At 44.3% G+C, this 21,832-nt stretch overlaps 1 protein-coding gene across 1 annotated transcript in view; it reads left to right on the plus strand.

The window, feature by feature from the left end:
• IKBKE (inhibitor of nuclear factor kappa B kinase subunit epsilon) overlaps positions 1-21,832 on the plus strand; it is a 131,222-nt gene that overhangs the window by 34,069 nt on the left and 75,321 nt on the right. The window contains exons 5-6 of the mRNA XM_073587246.1: positions 19,779-19,960; positions 21,057-21,217. Coding sequence (XP_073443347.1) covers positions 19,779-19,960; positions 21,057-21,217 — 343 coding nt within the window. The remainder of the gene's footprint in view (positions 1-19,778; positions 19,961-21,056; positions 21,218-21,832) is intronic.

The following is a 21,832-nucleotide window of genomic DNA, read 5'->3' on the forward strand; positions in this document are numbered from 1 at the left end:
AAACAATCCAAAAAAGTAATTTTATTGTTTTTTTGTAGAGGGAAGTGTCCCAATATACATACAGGTGCTTCTCACAAAATTAGAGTATCATCAAAAAAGTTTATTTATTTTAGTTCTTCAGTACAAAAAGTGAAACTCATATATTATATATATCATTACAAACAGAGTGATCTATTTCAAGTGTTTATTTCTGTTAATGTTGATGATTATGGCTTACAGCCAATGAAAACCCAAAAGTCATTATCTCAGTAAATTAGAATAATTAACAAAAACCACCTGCAAATGCTTTCTAAGCATGTAAAAAGGTCCCTTAGTCTGTTGCAGTAGGCTCCACAATCATGGGGAAGACTGCTGACTTGACAGATGTCCAGGAGGCAGTCACTGATACACTCCACAAGGAGGGTAAGCCACAAAAGGTCATTGCTAAATAAGCTGGCTGTTCAGAGTGCTGTATCCAAGCATATTAATGGAAATTTGAGTGGAAGGAAAAAGTCTGGTAGAAAAAGGTGCACAAGCAACCGGGATAACCGTAGTCTTGAAATGACTGTTAAGAAAAGGCCATTCAAATATTTGGGGGAGTGCACTGCTGCTGGAGTCATTGCTTCAAGAGCCACCACACACAGATGTATTCAGGACATGGGCTACAAGTGTTGCATTCCTTGAGTCAAGCCAGTCATGACCGATGACAACGCCAAAAGCGTTTTACCTGGGCCAAGGAGAAAAAGAACTGGACTGTTGCTCAGTGGTCCAAGGTGTTTTCAGATGAAAGTAAATTTTGCATTTCATTTGGAAATCAAGGTCCCAGAGTCTGGAGGAAGAGTGGAGAGGCCACAATCCAAGCTGCTTGAGGTCTAGTGTGAAGTTTCCACAATCAGTGATGGTTTGTGGAGCCATGTCATCTACTGGTGTAGGTCCACTGTGTTTTATCAAGACCAAAGTCAGCGCAGCCGTCTACCAGGAAATTTTAGAGCACTTCATGCTTCCCTCTGCCGTCAAGCTTTTTGGAGATGGAAATTTAATTCTCCAGCAGGACTTGGCACCTGTCCACACTGCCAAAAGTACCAATACCTGGTACAATCACTGTGCTTGATTGGCCAGCAAACTTGCCTGACCTTAACCCCATAATCTATGGGGTATTGTCAGGAGGAAGATGAGAGATACCAGACCCAAAAATGCAGACAAGCTGAAGGCTGCTATCAAAGCAACCTGGGCTTCCATAACACCTCAGCAATGCCACAGACTGATTGCCTCCATGCCACGCCGTATTGATGCAGTAATTGATGCCAAAGGAGCCCTGACCAAGTATTGAGTGGATTTATTGAACGTACATTTCAGTAGGCCAACATTTTGGATTTTAAAATAATTTTCAAGCTGGTGTTATAAAGTATTCTAATTTACTGAGATAATGACTTTTCGATTTTCATTGGCTGTAAGCCATAAACAACATTAACAGAAATAAACACTTGAAGGCTGTGTGCCCACGTCGCGTTTTTTAAAGCGTTTTTGATGCGTTTTTCGGGGTCAAACCGCATAAAAAATGCTTAAAAGAAGCATCCCATTCATTTAAATGCATTTTGGCCTTTTTGTGCCAATGGATGCGTTTTTTACCGCTAAGGAAATGCTTAGCGGTAAAAACGCAGCATGTTCATTAATTTCCCCTTAGGTCCGCGTTTTTGGCTATTTCCTATAGTCCAAAAGACACGCGGGAAAAAAAAAAGCATCAAAAACGCGCGTTTTCTGGGAAGGAGAACCCGTTTCCTGAGTGTTTAAAAAACGCTACGTGGGCACACAGCCGAAATAGATCACTCTGTTTGTAATGACTCTATATAATATACGAGTTTCACTTTTTGTATTGAAGAACTGAAATAAATTAACTTTTTGATGATATTCTACTTTTGTGAGAAGCACCTGTATGTCCTCATGTCCGCCTCACACATAAATATGCCCCCATGTTGTTCATCATAGTCGTATAAATATTTGTCCCTTTATAATAATGCCCCCACTGTTGAGATGTGCCTGGACTGGACAGTCATTTCTGGGTATATCCAAGAAGATAGACAATTGTCCATATGTTGTCTATGGCCATCTGCTGACATATTTAATTACCATGTCAGGAGATATTAAGAGGTTGCTAGGACATAGGATTAAAGTGACTCTTTGTCCTGGCAGCAGTATCTGACTACAGCAGTCTGGACGTTAGCACTGATATAACCATATCCGTGTAGGCGCTCGGCACTTCAAAGCGCTCTGCTGCCAGGACATACACGGGTGCAAGCAAGAATGCATGTGTGGGAAAAGTGATGTCATATCACCGTGGCGGCACTTGTCACCTGCAAGCATATGTGCGGGAGGGTGTGTCCATATGAGAGCTTTCCCCACCGGGTTTAGTTATTCGGTGTGAACAGCGCTCAGTCTCTGCTATCGTCCCTCAGCCTCCTCGGTGTCCCCTTCATCTCTTATTGTAGCTCTGCCGTAGCCCCTCTCTCAGCCCTCAGCCCTGATCACTCACCATCGTATCTCCTATCTGCTCTCCTGCACTGCCCCTGTATGCCCTCCTACACCATCACTGTCCTCATACAGCCCCACTCAGTGTCCCCTCTCAGGTCCTCTGCCCCCTCCTCTTCAGATACAGTCCTCACCTGCCTGACTGTTCCTCTCCCTCTGAGCATCTACAACCACAGTTCCATAAATCAGTGTGCCTTCTCCATCCAGCAGGATCTTCAAACCAGCACTTCATACTGGGCTAAGTATCCCCCGACTCCTGCATTATATAACCCTGTACTAACCCCTTTGTTGCTTTTAAGCCCTTGATCTTAATAGGGATAGTGAGTGATAGATGGGTGGGCTTTAATTATTGTGTGCATGTTTTTAGGTAATGTGGGTGGGAAATATAATTAGGTAATTGTGGGTTTAATTGTATATTAGGATTGTGTACTATTATTGTATCGGGTATTAGTGTGGTAATGTAATAGTATAATAACTATAGACTGGTGTGTAATAAATATTCTTTATTTATACACGGTTTCGTCTCAGTTAGCCGCTGTTTGTTCATATATTATATATCAAAGGAACCGGAGAACGTTAAGGCATGAGTTATTAGCCAGATATTAGTTATTGATAGTCAAACCTGACATTAATAATTAATATCCAGAATCCCCCTTTAACAGTCCTAGAATAAAGTGACAATATCCCAAGGAGCAATTGGGGATAATAGATATTCTAGTTCACACCCTCATTCACATCCACAATTGGGTATAATGGATATTCTAGTTTTCTCCCTAATCTATTTATATACCGTATATACTCGTGTATAAGCTGACCCGAGTATAAGCCGACCCCCCCCCAATTTTGCCACAAAAAACTGGGAAAACTTACTGACTCGTGTATAAGCCTAGGGTTCATGGTGGTCCAAGAAGATGTTCCATAGATAAAATCCCCATATACTGCTGCACAAGGGTTAATGCTGGCCCAAGGAGATGCTCCATAAATACCCCTCATATGCTGCTGCACAAGGGTTAATGCTGCCCCATAAGATGCTCCACAAATACCCCCCCATAATATGCTGCTGCACAAGGGTTAATGCTGCCCCATAAGATGCTCCATAAATATCCCCAATAATATGCTGTTGCACAAGGGTTAACGCTGCCCCATAAGATGCTCCATAAATACCCCTCATATGCTGCTGTACAAGGGTTAATGCTGCCCCATAAGATGCTCCATAAGTACCCCCCATATGCTGCTGCACAAGGGTTAATGCTGCCCCATAAGATGCTCCATAAATACCCCTTATTTGCTGCTGCCGCTGCTGCTGCAATAAAAAAATGACATACTCACCTCTCTGTCACTGGGGGCCAGGTGCCGGTGTCTTGAGCCCCCAGCACCGGTGATATTTACCGGTCCCTGTTTCATCGCCGTGCACCGTTGTGTCTCCCGGATCTCTGCAGTCAGTGACAGCAGAGGGCGCACACTGACTGCGTCACCGCGCCCTCTGCCGTCACAGCAGGAGGACCCGGAGACACAGCAGTGCACGGCTTGGAACGGGGACAGGTGAATATTACTCTGCCCCCGTCATACTCACCCCTCCTGGCGCAAGGTCTTCTCTGCAGCGGCAGCCCCTGCTTCTCCCTCTGTCGTCTGCTTCCTGCATTCAGCTGGTCACGTGGTACCGCTCATTAAACTGATAAATATGCGCATATTCATGAGTTTAATGAGCAGTACCATGTAACTGCTGAACGCAGGAAGCAGACGGCAGAGGGAGAAGCAGGGGCTGCAGAGACGTGCCAGGAGTTGTGAGTATGGTCTCTGACCCCCCCGCTCCTCCTCCCCCGCCCACCCCCCGGTATATCACTGGCGTATAAGCCGAGAGGGGGACTTTCAGCCCAAAAAAATGGGCTGAAAATCTCGGCTTATACACGAGTATATACGGTAATTGCCTTGTAATGTTTTCATTTCCTGTTCTGTCCAGATGTCACCGTACCCCAGAATTCCAAGCGAAGGAAGTTCACCGACCGCCATATTGGGACACCCAAGTGATGGGTGTCTCAATATGGAAACTGCTGCTAGTACCAACCTATTGCACGGTACCACCAGCGGAACACTGTCGCACCACACACACACACACATACACTCTATACGCTGTACACAACACACACACACTCACACATTCACACTCAGTCACACTCACAGTCACATTCACACTCACGCAGCCTCTTGCACGGTACCACCAGCGGAACACTGATCGTTCGGCTGATCACGGTGGCAGATGCGCGACGAGTCTACAGGCAGAGAAAGTCGGTCACATTAAAAGGGTTTTCCCACGAGCGAAAATTCATTTTAAAAATTGTCTGTGTCTGACTGTGTACGGAGCATACCACATCTCCTGGGCAGGGGAGGAAGCAAAAGATAATACTGACATTACAGCATGGGATTACAGAGGATTCATTTTGTGAGGTAAAATATTTCACTGACTGTTTTTAAACAATATTTTACCTCATAAAATGTATCCTCTGCGAAGTCCTGCTGTAATGTCAGTAGTCCTTTGCTTCCTCCCCTGCCCAGGAGCTGTGGTATGTTCTGTACACGGTCAGACACAGTGGTGAGAGAGACAGAGCACGGGGGGGAGACAGCTCAAACGGGACAGCACATGAGGGGAGAACACCACATAGGAAGGAGAGAAACAGCAGACAAGGGGGATAGCACATGGGGTAGACAGGTCAAAGGGACCACAGACTGGAGAAGTCAGCACATGGGGAAAGAGAGAGTGGATAGGTGGGTGAGCACATGGGGGGAAGAGATTCTCAACGCTGCAAAGCCTGCCCCCATCGTGACTAGAGTTGAGTGAAATGGGTCGGTCAAATTCAAAAATAGCCGACTTTAGCTAAAGTCGGGTTTCGCTGATCGAAACCCGACCATAGCGTGAGGTCAGCCGTGAGGTCGCCGATCAGAGCACCAAAGTCGCATTTCAAATAATGCTTCCAGCGCCTTTTCTCAGCCAATGATGGAGGACGCACACTGTGGGCAACGCGATGACATGGGCAGCGGCCACCATCATCTTAGAGAAGGGCATTGAAGTGATTGGCTGGCTTTGTGTGGCGTCACAGTGGGTATAAAAGGCTGTAACCGCCGACCGCCATCTTACTTCTGCCGATCTTAGAATAGGGAGAGGTGCTGCTGCTGATTCTGAACAGGGAGAGCATTAGGCAGAGAAGAAGAAAAAAAAACTGCTTCTGCTGATAGCGCTTTTCACTGTACAGTTAGTGTGCAGTGAAAGGGGAGGATTTTTGTTGTGTGCAGCAGCGCTGGTGGTGATAAGGCTGCCTTTTAAGACTACCTGCTAGCTGCATTGCTGTGTGCACACTGCTGTTCAAACTGCTTTTTTCAAAGCACTCCAACTTTTATTATTTTGTCCTGGTGAGTTACTGAGCGTTCATTTTTTCACACACCGTATAGCGGTGTACGCTCCTAACACACTACCGTGTACCGGCTGGTATCACGGACAAATAGAAGCTATCTGGGTGTGACTCTGTAAGAACAAGCTGAGGAGTTTTTCCATTTTTCCAGACCTACACCTTATAGAGCTGTCCGCTTTTCAAACAGTTTCGAATATCTGCTGTTTGATAACGGTCAAAACTAGATAGAGACAGCATGTCAGTCCCTATACAAATAGACGGAGATTGACAATTTTCCATACAGACACCGTATAGCGGTGTACGCTCCTCACACACTACCATGTACCGCCTTGTATCACGGACAAATAGAAGCTGTGTGTGACTCTGGAAAAAAAGCTGAGGAGTTTTTCCATTTTTCCAGACCTACACCTTAGAGTGCTGTCCACTTTTCAAACAGTTTTGTATATCTGCTGTTTGATTACGGTCAAAACTAGACAGAGACAGCATGTGTCAGTCCCTATACAAATAGACAGAGATTGACAATTTTCCATACACACACACCGTATAGAGCTGTCCGATTCTGAAACAGTATTGTATGTCTGCCGTTCGCATTATAGTCACATCTATACAGAGTCAGCGAGTGTGTGTGACACTCCGTAAATACATATACAGAGATTGTTAATTACACAAAAAACGTATACAGCTGTACACTTCTGATACAGTTCCGTATATCTGCTTGTTGGATTACGGTCCAATATATACTGTGAGAGCATCTGTGACTAACAAAATATATACGTAGATTTAATTTTTTTAATACACCTTACACAGCTAGATGCTCCTCCTACAGTACCATCTATCTGCTGGTATTTTTGGTACATTTTCCCAAACATGAGGAAGTATGGTGGAAGAGGTCGCGGACGTGGGCAGAAGGGCGCAGCTGGTACTGATTGTGGTGGTGCATCGGCTGGTTCTGGCAAAAGCACAATAGCAGCTAAGGCAGGAGGTGTTGAGCCTGCGTCATCGTCTGGCCCAAGAAGGCCTGTAAGGTTGCCTTTTCTTGGAGTAGGAAAACCGCTTTTAAAGCCGGAGCATCAGGAACAGGTTTTGGCGTACATTGCTGAAACAGCCACCAGCTCTATTGCTTCCTCTTCTGAACGTTCGAAACCTGCAAGCACGGAGTCGTCAGTGCAGGGTTCTGGTCAGGAAAAACACCTTTCCTTGTGTCCTTCACCCCCACCAAAAGTTAGGGATGCGGCAGCCCACATTTCAGATTACTCTATGGAGCGCTTTTCACATATCATGCCTGGGTTATCCAGTCAAATCCAGAATTCCCCAGTCCAAGATGAATCTGACATGGAGTGCACTGATGCACAGCCACTGCCAGATGATTCTGCTGGTACATCGACCCAGAGCACTACATTGCCCTCGCAGTCTATTGAGCCAGAATCTGACCCTGATGAAACTCAGGTGCCTCTTCCCGCATACTATACTACCTTACATGGTGATACAGAGGAAGGTAAAGAGGAAGGTGCAGATGACTTTGAAGAGGAGGTGATGGATGACCCAGTTCTTGACCCGGATTGGCATCCATTGGGGGAGGAGGGTGGCGCTGGCAATAGTTCAGATAAGGAGAAGGATCCACAGCAGGCATTGACATTGGAGCAGCGGTTATCTGCCGCAGCTGTCCAAAAACGTGGACCAAAAACTAAAAGAGTTGCAGGACAGCTTGGCCAGATGGTCAACTTAGCACAGCGTGCAAGGCCAGAAAATGTATACCATAGTAGGAAGAGTGCAGTGTGGCACTTCTTTGTCCAAAATCCTACTGATGAGGCAAAGGTTACCTGTAAGAAGTGCGGAAGGACCTTTAGCTGAGGTAAACAACTCAGAAATTTGAATACCAGTTGCATGCTTAGACATTTAACCAACATGCACTTGCAAGCATGGACGGACTACAAAACCTCAGGTAGCACATGTGCACCTGCTCCGACTGAAGGTAGCCAGCAACGCTCCATCGCTTCCCCCCCACTGTAAGACCACCGCCACCGTTAAGCACACCACCAGCACTTAATGTGGAGGTGTCATCGCAAGGCCAAAGCACTCAGGGAATCACAATGGTTTTGCAACACAACACTGAATCTAGGCCATCACCACCAATACCATCACCAACCCCCTCTCACTCCGTCTGATCCACTGCTACTTCCCCCATATCCAGCTCTCCAGTCCAGCTCACCCTACCAGACACTCTGAGTAGGACAAGAAAGTACTCATCCTCTCATCCGCGTACACTTTGTTTAAACGTCTACATTGCTAAACTAATCTCATTAGAGATGATGCCCTACCGTTTGGTTGAAAGCGAAGCTTCCTCGACCTCATAGCCTACGCTGTCCCACGCTATGACCTACCCAGTTGGCACTTCTTTTCTCGGAAAGCCATCCCTGCCCTCCACCGGCATGTGAAAGACCGCATTGTCCATGCACTAAAACAGTCAGTGAGTGGAAAGGTGCACCTCACAACAGATGCATGGACCAGTAGGCATGGCCAGGGTCGTTACGTGTCCATCACTGCGCACTGGGTTAATGTTGTGGATGCAGGCTCCACTGGGGACGGTGGCGGTGGAACAGTGCTGCCTAGCCCGCGGTATAGGAAACAGTTGGCTGTAGGCTTTCGATCCTCCTCCTCTATCAGCGAAAGCTCGTCCAGAGAACGCAGTCGCACGAGTACTCCATCCGCAGCTGGCAGTGTTGCTCACGAGGTGTCCCACTATCGAACAGCTAGTGGTAAGCGTCAGCAGGCTGTGTTAAAGATTATGTCTTTGGGCGACAACAGACACACCGTGGAGGTACTGGCCGACTACTTGCAGCGACAAACTGAGTCATGGCTGGGCAGTCTACATCTTGAGGCAGGCAAGGTAGTCAGTGATAACTGCAGTAATTTTGTGGCAGCCATAGCCCGTGCAAAACTCACACACATACCTTGCTTGGCTCACACTTTGAACCTGGTGGTGCAGTTCTTCCTTTATAATTATCTGGAGTTAACATCCCTGCTCCATAAGGTGCGAAGACTGTGCTCGCACATCCGTCGCTCAACCGTCCATTCCACTCGTATGCAGAAGCTGCAGCGATTGCTCCACCTCCCCAAGCACCGCCTAATCATAGACGTTGGAACTCCATCCTGCACATGATTGAGAGGCTGTGCAAACAGAGGTAGGCTGTAATGCATTTGTGGGAGGATACACGGGCAGGCAGTTTGAGGGAAGACATGGAATTGTCGGGTGTGCAGTGGTCAAAGCTGAAAGACCTCTGTAAAGTCCTTCAGTGTTTTGAGGAATGCATATGGCTGGTAAGCGCAGAAGACGCCATCATAAGCATGAGCATCCCACTTATGCGTCTGCTCATGCAAAGTTTGACGCACATTAAGGATCAGGCGTCTGCAGCGGAGGAGGAGGAGGAGGGAAGCCTTGATGACAGTCAGCCATTGTCTGGTCAGGGAACTGTCCTGGACGAGGTGGAGGAAGAAGAGGAGGAGGAGGGGGATGATTATTTTGGGCAGGAGGATGCTTCTCAGGGGGCAAGAGAAAATGTTGGCGTTCCAAGGTCAGGTACAGTGTTTGTGCGTGACTGTAGGGATGTGGATTTGCCAGAAAGTGCTCCTCCACCCACCACTGGCAGTGCATCATTGACACCTGGAACATTGGCCCACATGTGCGATTATGCCTTGCAGATCCTAAAAAGGGACCCCCGCATTGCCAAAATGATGAGGGATGACGACTACTGGCTGGCCAGCATCCTTGATCCTCGCTACAAAGGCAAATTACACAACATCATGCCACAGGAGAACCTAGATATAATATTGGCTAACACACAAGCAACTCTGGTAAACCGTTTGTTTGAGGCTTTCCCAGCACACAGCAGCGGTGCTGGTTCTCCCACGAGACGTAGTGGGCACAATGGAAGAGGTGTTCGTGGTGCACAGCCGAAGTGGCGTTGGAGACAAGGGTTTCATGACCATGTTGTGGACTGATCTCTCAAGTACCGCTCACACGACTGCTAATACTGCATCGATTAAAAGTGACAGGAGACAGCAGTTGTCAACTATGGTTACAAACTACTTCTCCCATATCGATGTTCTCCCTCACAGGTCATTCCCCTTTGACTATTGGGCCTCTAAACTGGACGCCTGGCCTGAATTGGCACAATATGCCTTACAGGAGCTCCCTTGCCCTGCTGCTAGTGTGTTATCTGAAAGAGTCTTCAGTGCTGCTGGATCAATCCTGACAGAAAAAAGGACCCGCCTGTCTACCCAAAATGTTGATGATCTAACCTTCATTAAAATGAACCATGCATAGGTTTCAAAGGACTTTGTCCCACATTCCCCTGATGACACATAGGTTGCCAGAAAAACTGCCTTGCTTTTGTCCTCCTCTATCTCGGACTTGCCCAATTCCGCCCTTTGCAGCAGCTGAATGTCCAGCCAACACATCAATCAACATATGCCATTTTTTAAACCTTCCTAAGTGGGCTGCCCCCCCCCCAATGGCTGGGGTCAACACCTGACACACCCGGGCAAGTGCCGTTGCTCTGAACAGGTGGATGGGCCCACAGATGGCCGACGGCACTGGCACAGGGCCCCTCATAGTACAATACAGTGTCTCTGATGGTGGGGGGGCCCACTCGCCGTCAGACATACCAGCGTACTATGAAGGGGCCCTGTGCCAGTACCGTCTACCACGAGTGTGCCCCCCCCGCTTGGTCATGGCCACAGCACTTGCAAGTTGCAATACTTACCTCTCCCTGCTCCATTGCTGTGTAGTCTGGGCAGTTAAATCCTTCACAGGGACGGCCACTAGAAATTTGGTGTATTGATCGATGATGGTTAAGATGTAGCTATGCCCTGTCCTGCTGGCCTCTACCTTCAGATGATCAATGGCTACCATTTGTAATGGACGTCAACTTACAAGCGGATGCAGTGGTGGTTTATGATCACCATTCACAGTTGTGAAAGGTCACAGACGTGTGACATTCCTGCCACCATTTTTCAATGTCTCCTCTCATGCCAATCCAATAGAATCGCCTACGGTCTGTGGCTTCTGCCTTTTGCACTCCAAAATGACCAGGCACATCATGATAGGCAGTGAGGACCATGTCTACATCTCTCCCTGTGATCACAATTTGATGGAGACGAGTAACGGTGATGTGATCCACGCTATTGCCATAAAGCAATCCTTTCTTCACAAAGAACCGTTTTCACTGTCTCCACAGACTCAGTAATTGAGGGTCTGCATTGCCTCTGCAACATCTACCGGGAGGTTTTCCCGCGATGAGTAATTCCCAAATTTCTGCTAACACTCGACTTTCCATCTGTACTTGTATCCATGTAGTTTCCAGTAGCGGAGAGTCTGGACTGGCTTACTGAGATTGAAATATATATGAAGATTTAAAAGTACCACAAGACTGTATACTGTTGTACGCTTCGACTACCTTTCCTTTTTTCTACTTGTTAAATTCTGGTGTAATACATACTGAGCCTGTGAGTGTCTGTGTCTGACTCCGGAAGTATAGACGGAAATTTACAATTACCCCTAGACTGGATACACCTGGTATGTGCTGATACAGTACCTTTGTTCAAAATTTTGTATTACGGTATCATCCATAGTGAGTGACCGTGTGTGGTTTACGCCTTCTATATATACGGTGAATCGGAGATACCAATTTTTACCCTATACTCGATACAGCTTGTATCTTGTTATACAGTACCTTTGTTCGACATTTAGTATTACGGTCAAATCCATACTGTGTAAGCGTCTGAGACTGACTACGGGATTATGTATATGGAGATTTCAGTTGTACCCTATAATATATATATATATATATATACTTGCTATCTTGTTATCCAGTACCTTTTTTACAACATTTTTCCTTATGGTCAAACCCAGACTGAGTGAGCGTCTGAGGGTGACTCCGGAAATATATACCGAGAATTCAAATTTGGCCAACACTGTATACAGCTGTACGCTTGTGTTACATTACCCATTTTCAGCTTTTCATATTCTTGTGTAATCCATAATGGGCCTGAGAGCGTTTGTGTCTGCCTCCTGAAATGTATACGGAGATTCAGAATGTTTACACTGTACTATATATAAATTTTATCTGGTGATACTGTACCCTTTTTCAACTTATTTTATTGGGTAATCCATACTGAGCCTGTGAGTGTCTGTGTATGACTTATGAATTATATACGGAGATTTACTGTTATCCCTAGACTGTATAGAGCTGTACGCTTCTGATACAGTACCATATATCTGCTGGTATTTTGGATCAATTTTCTAAAACATGAGGAAGTATGGTGGAGGAGGACGTGGACGTGGGCATGGAGCGCCACCTGGTACTGATGGTGGTGGTGGTGCATCTGCTGGTAGTGCCAAAAACACAATAGCAGCTAAGGCAGGAGGTGTTGAGCCTGCATCATGGTGTAGCTCTGGAAGGCCTGTAAGGCTCCGTTTTCTGGGAGTAGGTAGACTGCTTTTAAAGCCAGAGCATCAGGAACTGTTTTTGGCTTACATTGCTGAAACAGCCTCCAGCTCTATCGCCTCCTCTTATGAAGTTTAAAAAAAATGCAAGCACTGAGTCGTAAGTGCAGGGTTCTGGTCAGGAGCAACCACTTTCCTTGTGTACTTCACCCACACCAAAAGTGAAGTATGTGGCAGCACACACTTCAGATTACTCCATGGAGCTCTTTTCACATACCATGCCTGGGTTAATTAAAAATGGGGCCCATCATATACTGGAGCATTCAAAATGGGGGACATCTGACACTGGAGCATCATCCATGAGGCCCATCATATACTGGAGCATTCTAAATGGGGCAGATCAGACACTGGAGCAGCATCTATGGGGCACATGATACACTGGAGCATTAGAAATGGGGCCCATTATATATGGAGCATTATTAGGGCCCATAAGACACTGGAGCATCATCCATGAGGCCCATCATACACTGGAGCATCATCCAAGAGGCCCATCATATACTATTACTGGAGCATTCCAAATGGGGCAGATCAGACACTGGAGCAGCATCTCCAGTAGCCGAGGGCGCCAAAATTGTTGCCTATCAGGGTGCCAACATCCCCGGTCAGGTAGGCGATAATTTTCAAGGCACTTATTAGGGGGCATTAATTAGAATACCCATATTGTCCCAATAGCCCCTTGGGATATTGTTCCTTCATTCTAGGCCTAATAGATTACTTTTAGGGTTGCTTCACTTTTGGGCAAGCTTTTAAATAATTGATTAAAATGCATAACGTTTAAAATAAGAGCTTGTTTTAGTTTTAAAATACAACAATTATACACCCTACAATACTGTATTAATTTTCCTTGTCTCCGTGTAAGCTAAATGTAAGATGTATTCTAGCACACAACCATTATCTTGGAGTTATTGGAGGGGTTGGCTGACTTAAGAACTCTATTTTCAAATACAATATTACTGAAATTATAGTTGTTACTTGTTAATTAGACATTAGTCGTTTTTCACTCCGTACCAACATACATTACCCATAATAGCACAAAGACTAGTTTTTGTTCTGGAGGACTCAGCATGTCCATAGATTTTAATAGATAGTCCATTCAGTTTAATGGAACTGTAGAATATTTCATTTTCCCTGTGGTGGAATTGCAAGACACTTGCAATATGATTTTTTCCACAAATTACAACTGATTGTGTACAATAGGGCACCCTGTGATTGGCCTTTTAACAAAAAGGAGTTTTCTAAAGCATATCAACCGATTTATTAGTTATATCATCATTAAATGGCTTTTAGGGGTAAATACCGTAGCTAAATATAGTGAACTTTCTTTATTAAGGGATGTTCCATTTCTTCAAAATGTTGATTATTTTCTTTTACGCAGAGGGTAATAACATTGGAATACTATACTTTCATATTTTCTTTATCTCATTTCATTAAGGGACACCCAAACTATGGGGATTGGCCCTCTTACCAGAGGGCAATATATACTGTAGAGTGTATAGACACTTTGAAAACCAGTTTTAGCTTAGTGTATTTAGGCAACTTCTCACATTTGTGCAGTTTGATCCTTGACATTAAAGCACAGTGATGAGGAAATCGGAGTGTCTACCCTTCATTATAAAAACCTGACTTTGGCTGCAGTCACCAACAGAAAGATGAAATTATTTTTAAGACTACTGTTTCCCTCTTCCGCAGTTTACTTTAAGACTTGTGTAATGGACAGGCCAAAGAATGACCACAACCATAGATTTTACCAAAAAAAGTGTTCTCTCTAAACCTTTTCTCAGATTGGAGGCCATTTCCTATGCTTTCTGGACATGTGGTTCTTCCTTGCCAATGACACACAAGTCGTTTTGACCAAAGAACTGCAGGCCTCTTGCTTCAGTTAGGCTATGTGCACATGTTGAAGAAATGCTGCGGAAATTTCCGCAACATTTCCGCACTCATGCCGCGGGAAAAACGCATGCGAATTCGCATGCGTTTTCCCGCGGAAAACAAGCATTTTGCAAGCGTTTTCCGCTTGCGGAATGCTTGCGCACTCCAAGCGATTAGCATCGCTTGGAATGTGATAGATAGGATGTTAAAATAATAAAAAAATCAAAAATATTGTTATTCTCACCTTCTGACGGCCCCCCGATCTGCTCTGCGGCGCTCCCGGCATCTTCCGCTCCCAGTACTGCTTTGCGCGGAGAACCTGAGATGACGTCACGCTCGTGAAAGCGCGACGTCATCGCAGTCATTCACGCAAAGCATTACTGGGACCGGAAGATGCCGGGAGCGTGGTGAGAGGTGGAAAGGACTCCAAGGGCCGCCGGAGGGTGAGTATATTTTTTTACTTTTATTCTATTTTTTACAGGATTATGGTACCCAGGGCCTGGAGGACAGTCTCCTCTTCTCCAGTTCTGGGTACCATCCGCACATGATCCACTTACTTTGCGCATTGTGGGCATAGCCACACGCGGAAAGTAAGCGGATCAATGCATTCCTATGGGTGCGGAATCGCCGCAATTCCGCAAAAAGAATGAGCATGCTGCGGATTTTACCGTGATGCGATTCCGCAGCGGTAAAATCCGCAGCATTAGCACAGCAATGCAGAATCCCATAGGATTGTATGGGATGCGTTTTCTTAGCGTTTTTGCAGCGGAAAATGACCCCGAAAACGTGAAAAAATCGCAATGTGTGAACGCGGCCTTAAGGTCAGTGTTCATGACTTCACCAAAAGAGACTGGGCAAAAATGGCCTGCAATGGCAGAATTCCAAGATGAAAACCACTGCTGAGCAATAAGAACATAAAGGCTTGTCTCAGTTTTGCCAGAAAACATCTTGATGATTCCCAAGACTTTTGGGAGACTGCTCTGTGGACTGATGAGATAAAAGTTGAACTTTTTGGAAGGTGTATGTCCCATTACATCTGGCCTAGAAGTAACATAGATTGTCAGAAAAGGAACATCATTTCAGCCGTTTTGGTGCTTCAGGACCTGGAAGATTTGCTGTAGTAAATGGTACTATGAATTCTGCTGTCTACCACAAAATCCTGAAGGAGAATTTCCGACCATCTGTTTGTGACCTTAAGCTGAAGCGCACTTGGGTTATGCAGCAGTACAATGATCCAAAACACACCAGCAAGTCCACCTCTGAGTGGCTTATGAAAAACAAAATTAAGACTTTGGAGTGGCCTAATCAAAGTCCTGACCTTAATCCGATTGAGATACTGTGGTGTGACCTTAAAAAGTTGGTTCATTCTCGGAAACCCTCCAATATGGCCGAATTACAACAATTCTACAAAGATGAGCAGGCCAAAATTGCTCCAGAGCGTTGTTGAAGTCGTTGCTGCTAAGAGTGGCCCAACCAGGTGTTAGGCTTAGGGGGCAATCATTTTTTCACACTGGGCCCTATTGGTTTGGATTTCTTTTTCCCTTAATAATAAAGACTTTCATTTAAAAACTACATTTTGTGTTTACTTCTGTTATCTTTGTCTAATATTTAAAATTGTTTGTTGAGCTGAAACATTTAAGTGTGACAAACATGCAAAAAAAAATAGGAAATCAGGAAGGTGGCAAACACTTTTTCATACATCTGTATATTTTCATGTTTTACATGTCAAAAATGACAAAAAGGAAAATATGTTGATGCAAAAGTTTGGACACCCTGCATTAGAGTTGAGCGAAACAGGCCGGCCAGATTCATAAGTCACCGACTTATGGCAAAGTCGGGTTTGCCGACCAAAACCCGACCACAGCGTGAAGTCGGCCATGCGGTCGGCAAAACGAGCGCCAAAGTCGGAGTTCCCAGAATGCTTGCACGTGACTTTTTTCAGCCACTGAGCAATGGCGTACACTGTGGGCAACGAGATGGTATGTGCAGCAGAGAGAGAGAGAGAGAGAGTTCGTGCACTTTAAAAAAGCGGTCCAGCATGTAGGTGTGTTTCCTGTCCTCCACTCCCTGCCGACTTTGCTTCCCCATTGACTTGCATTGGGTTTCGTGTTTCAGTCGGACCTTCGACTTTTCCCTATAATCGGCCGATTTCGTTCGACTCGACTTTTGAGAATGTCGGGTTTCATGAAACCCGACTCGACCCTAAAAAAGGCAAAGTCGCTTATCTCTACCCTGCATGGTTAGTACCTAAATAACAAAGCAAACTGAACACCCACACTACATGTATATCAATAACCGTTATTGAGTAAATACCATAAATACGTAGTCATAATGATTTTTTATAATATACACTCACTGGCCACTTTATTAGGTACACCATGCTAGTAACGGGTTGGACCCCCTTTTGCCTTCAGAACTGCCTCAATTCTTCGTGGCAGAGATTCAACAAGGTGCTGGAAGCATTCCTCAGAGATTTTGGACCATATTGACATGATGGCATCACACAGTTGGCGCAGATTTGTCGGCTGCACATCCCTGATGCGAATCTCCCGTTCCACCACATCCCAAAGATGCTCTATTGGATTGAGATCTGGTGACTGAGGAGGCCATTTGAGTACAGTGAACTCATTGTCATGTTCAAGAAACCAATCTGAGATGATTCGAGCTTTATGACATGGCGCATTATCCTGCTGAAAGTAGCCATCAGATGTTGGGTACATTGTGGTCATAAAGGGATGGACATGGTCAGCAACAATACTCAGGTAGGCTGTGGCGTTGCAACGATGCTCAATTGGTACCAAGGGGCCCAAAGAGTGCCAAGAAAAAATTCCCCACACCATGACACCACCACCACCAGCCTGAACCGTTGATACAAGGCAGGATGGATCCATGCTTTCATGTTGTTTACGCCAAATTCTGACCCTACCATCCGAATGTCGCAGCAGAAATCGAGACTCATCAGACCAGGCAACGTTTTTCCAATCTTCTACTGTCCAATTTCGATGAGCTTGTGCAAATTGTAGCCTCAGTTTCCTGTTCTTAGCTGAGAGGAGTGGTACCCAGTGTGGTCTTCTGCTGCTGTAGCCCATCTGCCTCAAAGTTCGACGCACTGTGCGTTCAGAGATGCTCTTCTGCCTACCTTGGTTGTAACGGGTGGCAATTTGAGTCACTGTTGCCTTTCTATCAGCTCGAACCAGTCTGCCCATTCTCCTCTGACCTCTGGCATCAACAAGGCATTTCCGGCCACAGAACTGCCGCTCACTGGATTTTTTTTCTTTTTCGGACCATTCTCTGTAAACCCTAGAGATGGTTGTGCGTGAAAATCCCAGTAGATCAGCAGTTTCTGAAATACTCAGACCAGCCCTTCTGGCACCAACAATCATGCCACGTTCAAAGGCACTCAAAACACCTTTCTTCCCCATACTGATGCTCGGTTTGAACTGCAGGAGATTGTCTTGACCATGTCTACATGCCTAAATGCACTGAGTTGCCGCCATGTGATTGGCTGATTAGAAATTAAGTCTTAACACACAGTTGGACAGGTGTACCTAATAAAGTGGCCAGTGAGTGTATATGTGAGGAATGGTGGACCATTCAGAAAATATTGAGAAACCAAAGAGAAAGCACCAAATAAAGGTCACATAAAATGTAGGCAGCACAAAATAAAACAATAAAACACATATATTATTGAGACAGATAATAACATCATATATAAGTAGTCACTACTCCCTGACAAAGGACGCCGGTCCGAAATGCGCGTCGGGGTATGTGCCTGCACCCATGGTGCAACACCAGGTAATCTGGACACCTTTTTATATTATCCATATGATCCATTTTGCCGTTGAATTACACTGTTCTTATTTAAATTGAATATATCCTGTGCATTTTTATCTATTTACATCCTTCATATTTTGCTGGGTCCAATGAGTTATTTAGATCACTGTTTATGTTTAAGCTGTGTGCAGGATTAGTACATACTTTAGTGCTGTGAGATTTATTCATTACTGTATATTACTTCATTATCTATTTCACAAATCTTTTCATGATTAGTATATACTTCAGTACTGTGAGATTTATTCTTACTTCTACATGACACTATTATCTGTCTCACTAATATAGTCTGTACTACCACCGTTCTATTATCCTGTACCTACTGTATGTGTGTTGTACCGTCCTTTACCATATCTATTGTTTATGTGTAATTTCTATTTTTTTATATTATATGTGCGGGCACCCTTTGTAACTGTGCCACCATTGTCTCACCATTTGTTTTAATAAAGGTGTTTTATTGTTATTTTGTGCTGCCTACATTTTTGTTGACCTTTTTATCGGTGCTTTCTCATGGTTATTACCTAGAAGCACCCCCATTTTTTAAAGTATCAGAGCTTGTAAATGCATTTTGTAGGCAGCCAAGAGTCTTTCAATTATTGTTTGAGGGATTTTCTTCAACTCTTCCTTGGAAAATTCTTCCAGTTCTGTGAGATTCCTGGGTCATCTTGCATGCACTGCTATTTTGAGATCTAGCTACAGATTTTCAATGATGTTCAGATCAGGGGACTGTGAGGGCCATTGTTAAACCTTCATTTTGCACCTTTTGAGGTAGTTTATTGTGAATTTTGATTTTGTTTAGAAAAGCTGAAGTTGAAAAGAGGATGGTTTCTACGAATGGATAATGATCCTAAACACAACTCAAAATCCACAATAGACTACCTCAAAAGGCACATGCTGAAGGTTTTATTATGGCCCTCACAGTCTCCTGGTCTGAACATCATTGAAAATCTGTGGCTAGACCTCAGAATAGCAGTGCATGCAAGACGACCCAGGAATCTCACAGAACTTGAAGAGTTTTCCAAGCAAGAATGGATGAAAATCCCTCAAGAATTGAAAGACTCTTGGCTGGCTAGAAAAAGCAGTAACAAGCTGTGATACTTGTAAAAGAGGGTGCTACTAGGTCCGAACCATGCAGGGTGCCCAAACTTTTACATCTGCCCATTTTCCTTTTTGTAATTTTTAAAATGTAAAAGATGAAAATATTTTTTTGGGTCTAAAATACAAAAGAAATATGTCATCTTTAACTGTAGGCCTTTTAGAGATCATTTCATCTTCAACTTACTTAAGTGTTCACAATTGCAGTCATTTTGACCAGGGGTGCCCAAACTTTTACATGCGATTGTACATGTGTTAGTTACTGAAGCAAAAGGAAGTTACTGTGTAAAAAAATACCCTATGTGAAAATTGCAAGAATTCTATTTTGTTTCTTAAGTACAGATTTTATGTAAAACAAATCCTAATATTTTTATTTTAAACATATTAACACAAAAAGGCGATTTTAAGAAGAAAGTTTATATTAATGCTGAACAGAAAAATCATCCTTTTCTTTTTCGCCATTATATTGATAGATCCATTGTTAAAATGTTTTGCCTTTTTTCCCTCCCGTGATAGGGCACACTTCATTATAATTTTCACGTGTCACAATGTGGTTGTTTGGTTCTCAGTGGCAGGGATGAATCACTTACGTGAGAACGGGATTGTGCACAGGGACATCAAACCTGGGAACATTATGCGTTTAATCGGAGAGGATGGCCGCAGTATTTACAAGCTGACTGACTTTGGTGCTGCTCGACAGCTTCAAGATGATGAGACGTTCATGTCTCTTTATGGAACCGAAGAATATTTGGTAGGCGTTTGTCTTTATAAGTAAGATCATGACGTGTCTACATATGCGATTTTATTTTTATATTAGCCAAGTACAGTTGTCCCTGAAGGTATAATGGCCTTAGATTACAATGTTTTCCATGGGCTATTGTAACTTACAACCTCTTTGAATATCCACATAGTGTATCATAAACTAAAAGAAAGCATACTTGCCTTCTAGACCAGCTTTTCTCCTCTGCTCTGTATCCCTCGGGGGCTGGCCACTGGTGAACAACCCTTTGTAAATGAACCAATCACTGTGGGTCATACTAAAACACCTATGTTACAAAAGTGCCTGACTGTCTATTAGTGCCGCTCTGTAGAACAGTACTACATGTTGCATACTGCCTTCTAACAGTGCCTGGCTGAGCAGCTTCTTTGGACACCAGCTGAGGGCAGCGCCGGACTGGAGCACCTTGGGCCCACCAGAAAAAAATCATTCTTGGGGCCCACTATGTAGCTACATAGAAATAAATACAAGACCACCAACTGTGCGATATAACACACTATTATCTGGCCCTAACAAAAGGTAGTACACGTCTTCATGATATAGCAGGGGTTGGCGCCCACATTTTGGTGAAAGCTCAATAATAAATGTTCCCTGGTGTCTATTAACCACTAGGCCAATGTGTCATAGCACCAGTGTAGTGGAGGGGATTTTATGACATCTCATCCATACACTGAGAAAATCCACGGCGGGAATTGACCGATGCCGATTTAACACGAACAGTTTGTCAATTTTTGTTGCGGATATTCACCACCGATTTGCAATACAAAGGATCAGGGCAGCGGTAAAGGTGCGTCATTGTGTAGTAGTAAATGCAGCACTATCTGCACATGATCTGAGTGGATATTTCCGCTGTTAATTTACGGTTTGATTTCATGATGTGAATGCCCCCTCTTATAGTGGTGGGGGTCCTAGATCACTTATGTATGACATTGAATGAAACAACATTGTGGTCTATAACAAAGACAACGCTCTATAGGTTATTGGCAAGTTTAGCCTTCATTCAGTAAGTTTAGGGTTACCGAATCCGGAATTTCCCATTTTCATGACCGAAATCTTATTTCCCTTAAAGCATCCTGACATGTATGAAAGAGCAGTCCTGAGAAAGCCCCATCAGAAGGCTTATGGCGTCACAGTGGACCTGTGGAGCATTGGAGTCACCTTTTATCATGCTGCCTGTGGCAGCCTGCCCTTCATCCCTTATGGTGGACCTCGAAACAACAAGGAGATTATGTAAGGAAACATTTCATAAGTCGTCTTACACTTTATATTGGATCGATAATGTCTGTGTATCCTAGCGTAAGATCTACTGTTTATAATGCAAAGTCACAGCCAGTCTCGTAATCATATAAATGTACATATTGGGAAGATTTCTAAGTAACTGTAACTACATGGGGATGTCTAATGACTAAATGAAATTTTAGTGAGATGTACTAACAAGCAGAGAGAAGGTTTGGGTCAATGCCTTTCTACCAATAATCACCAGTTAACATAGCTTATTGAAGGGCATGGCACCTTAAAGTGAATCTGTCAGCAGGTGTTTCTTGTGTAATCTGAAAGCAACAAGATTTAGGGGCAGAGACCCTGATTCCAGCGATGTGTCATTTATTTGCAACTGTGTTTTTATTTCAATAAAATTAATGTTTTATCAGCAGTAGATTATCACTACAGGACTAGATGTTTCAATTCATATAGTCCACCATAGTCATGAGCTCTGCGTAACCAGTTCCCACAATTGAATAGCAGCATTATGACCATACAAAGTGTGTACAGAAAGCTGCCCATCAGTGGTGTGCAGGGGGTAATACAGAGCTCAGCATTTAGAGAACTGCTAGATTTGCAATAGAG

Source organism: Dendrobates tinctorius, unplaced genomic scaffold (assembly GCF_039654945.1).
Source record: "Dendrobates tinctorius isolate UK_male_01 unplaced genomic scaffold, ASM3965494v1 ptg000098l, whole genome shotgun sequence".
NCBI classification, from domain to species: domain Eukaryota; kingdom Metazoa; phylum Chordata; class Amphibia; order Anura; family Dendrobatidae; genus Dendrobates; species Dendrobates tinctorius.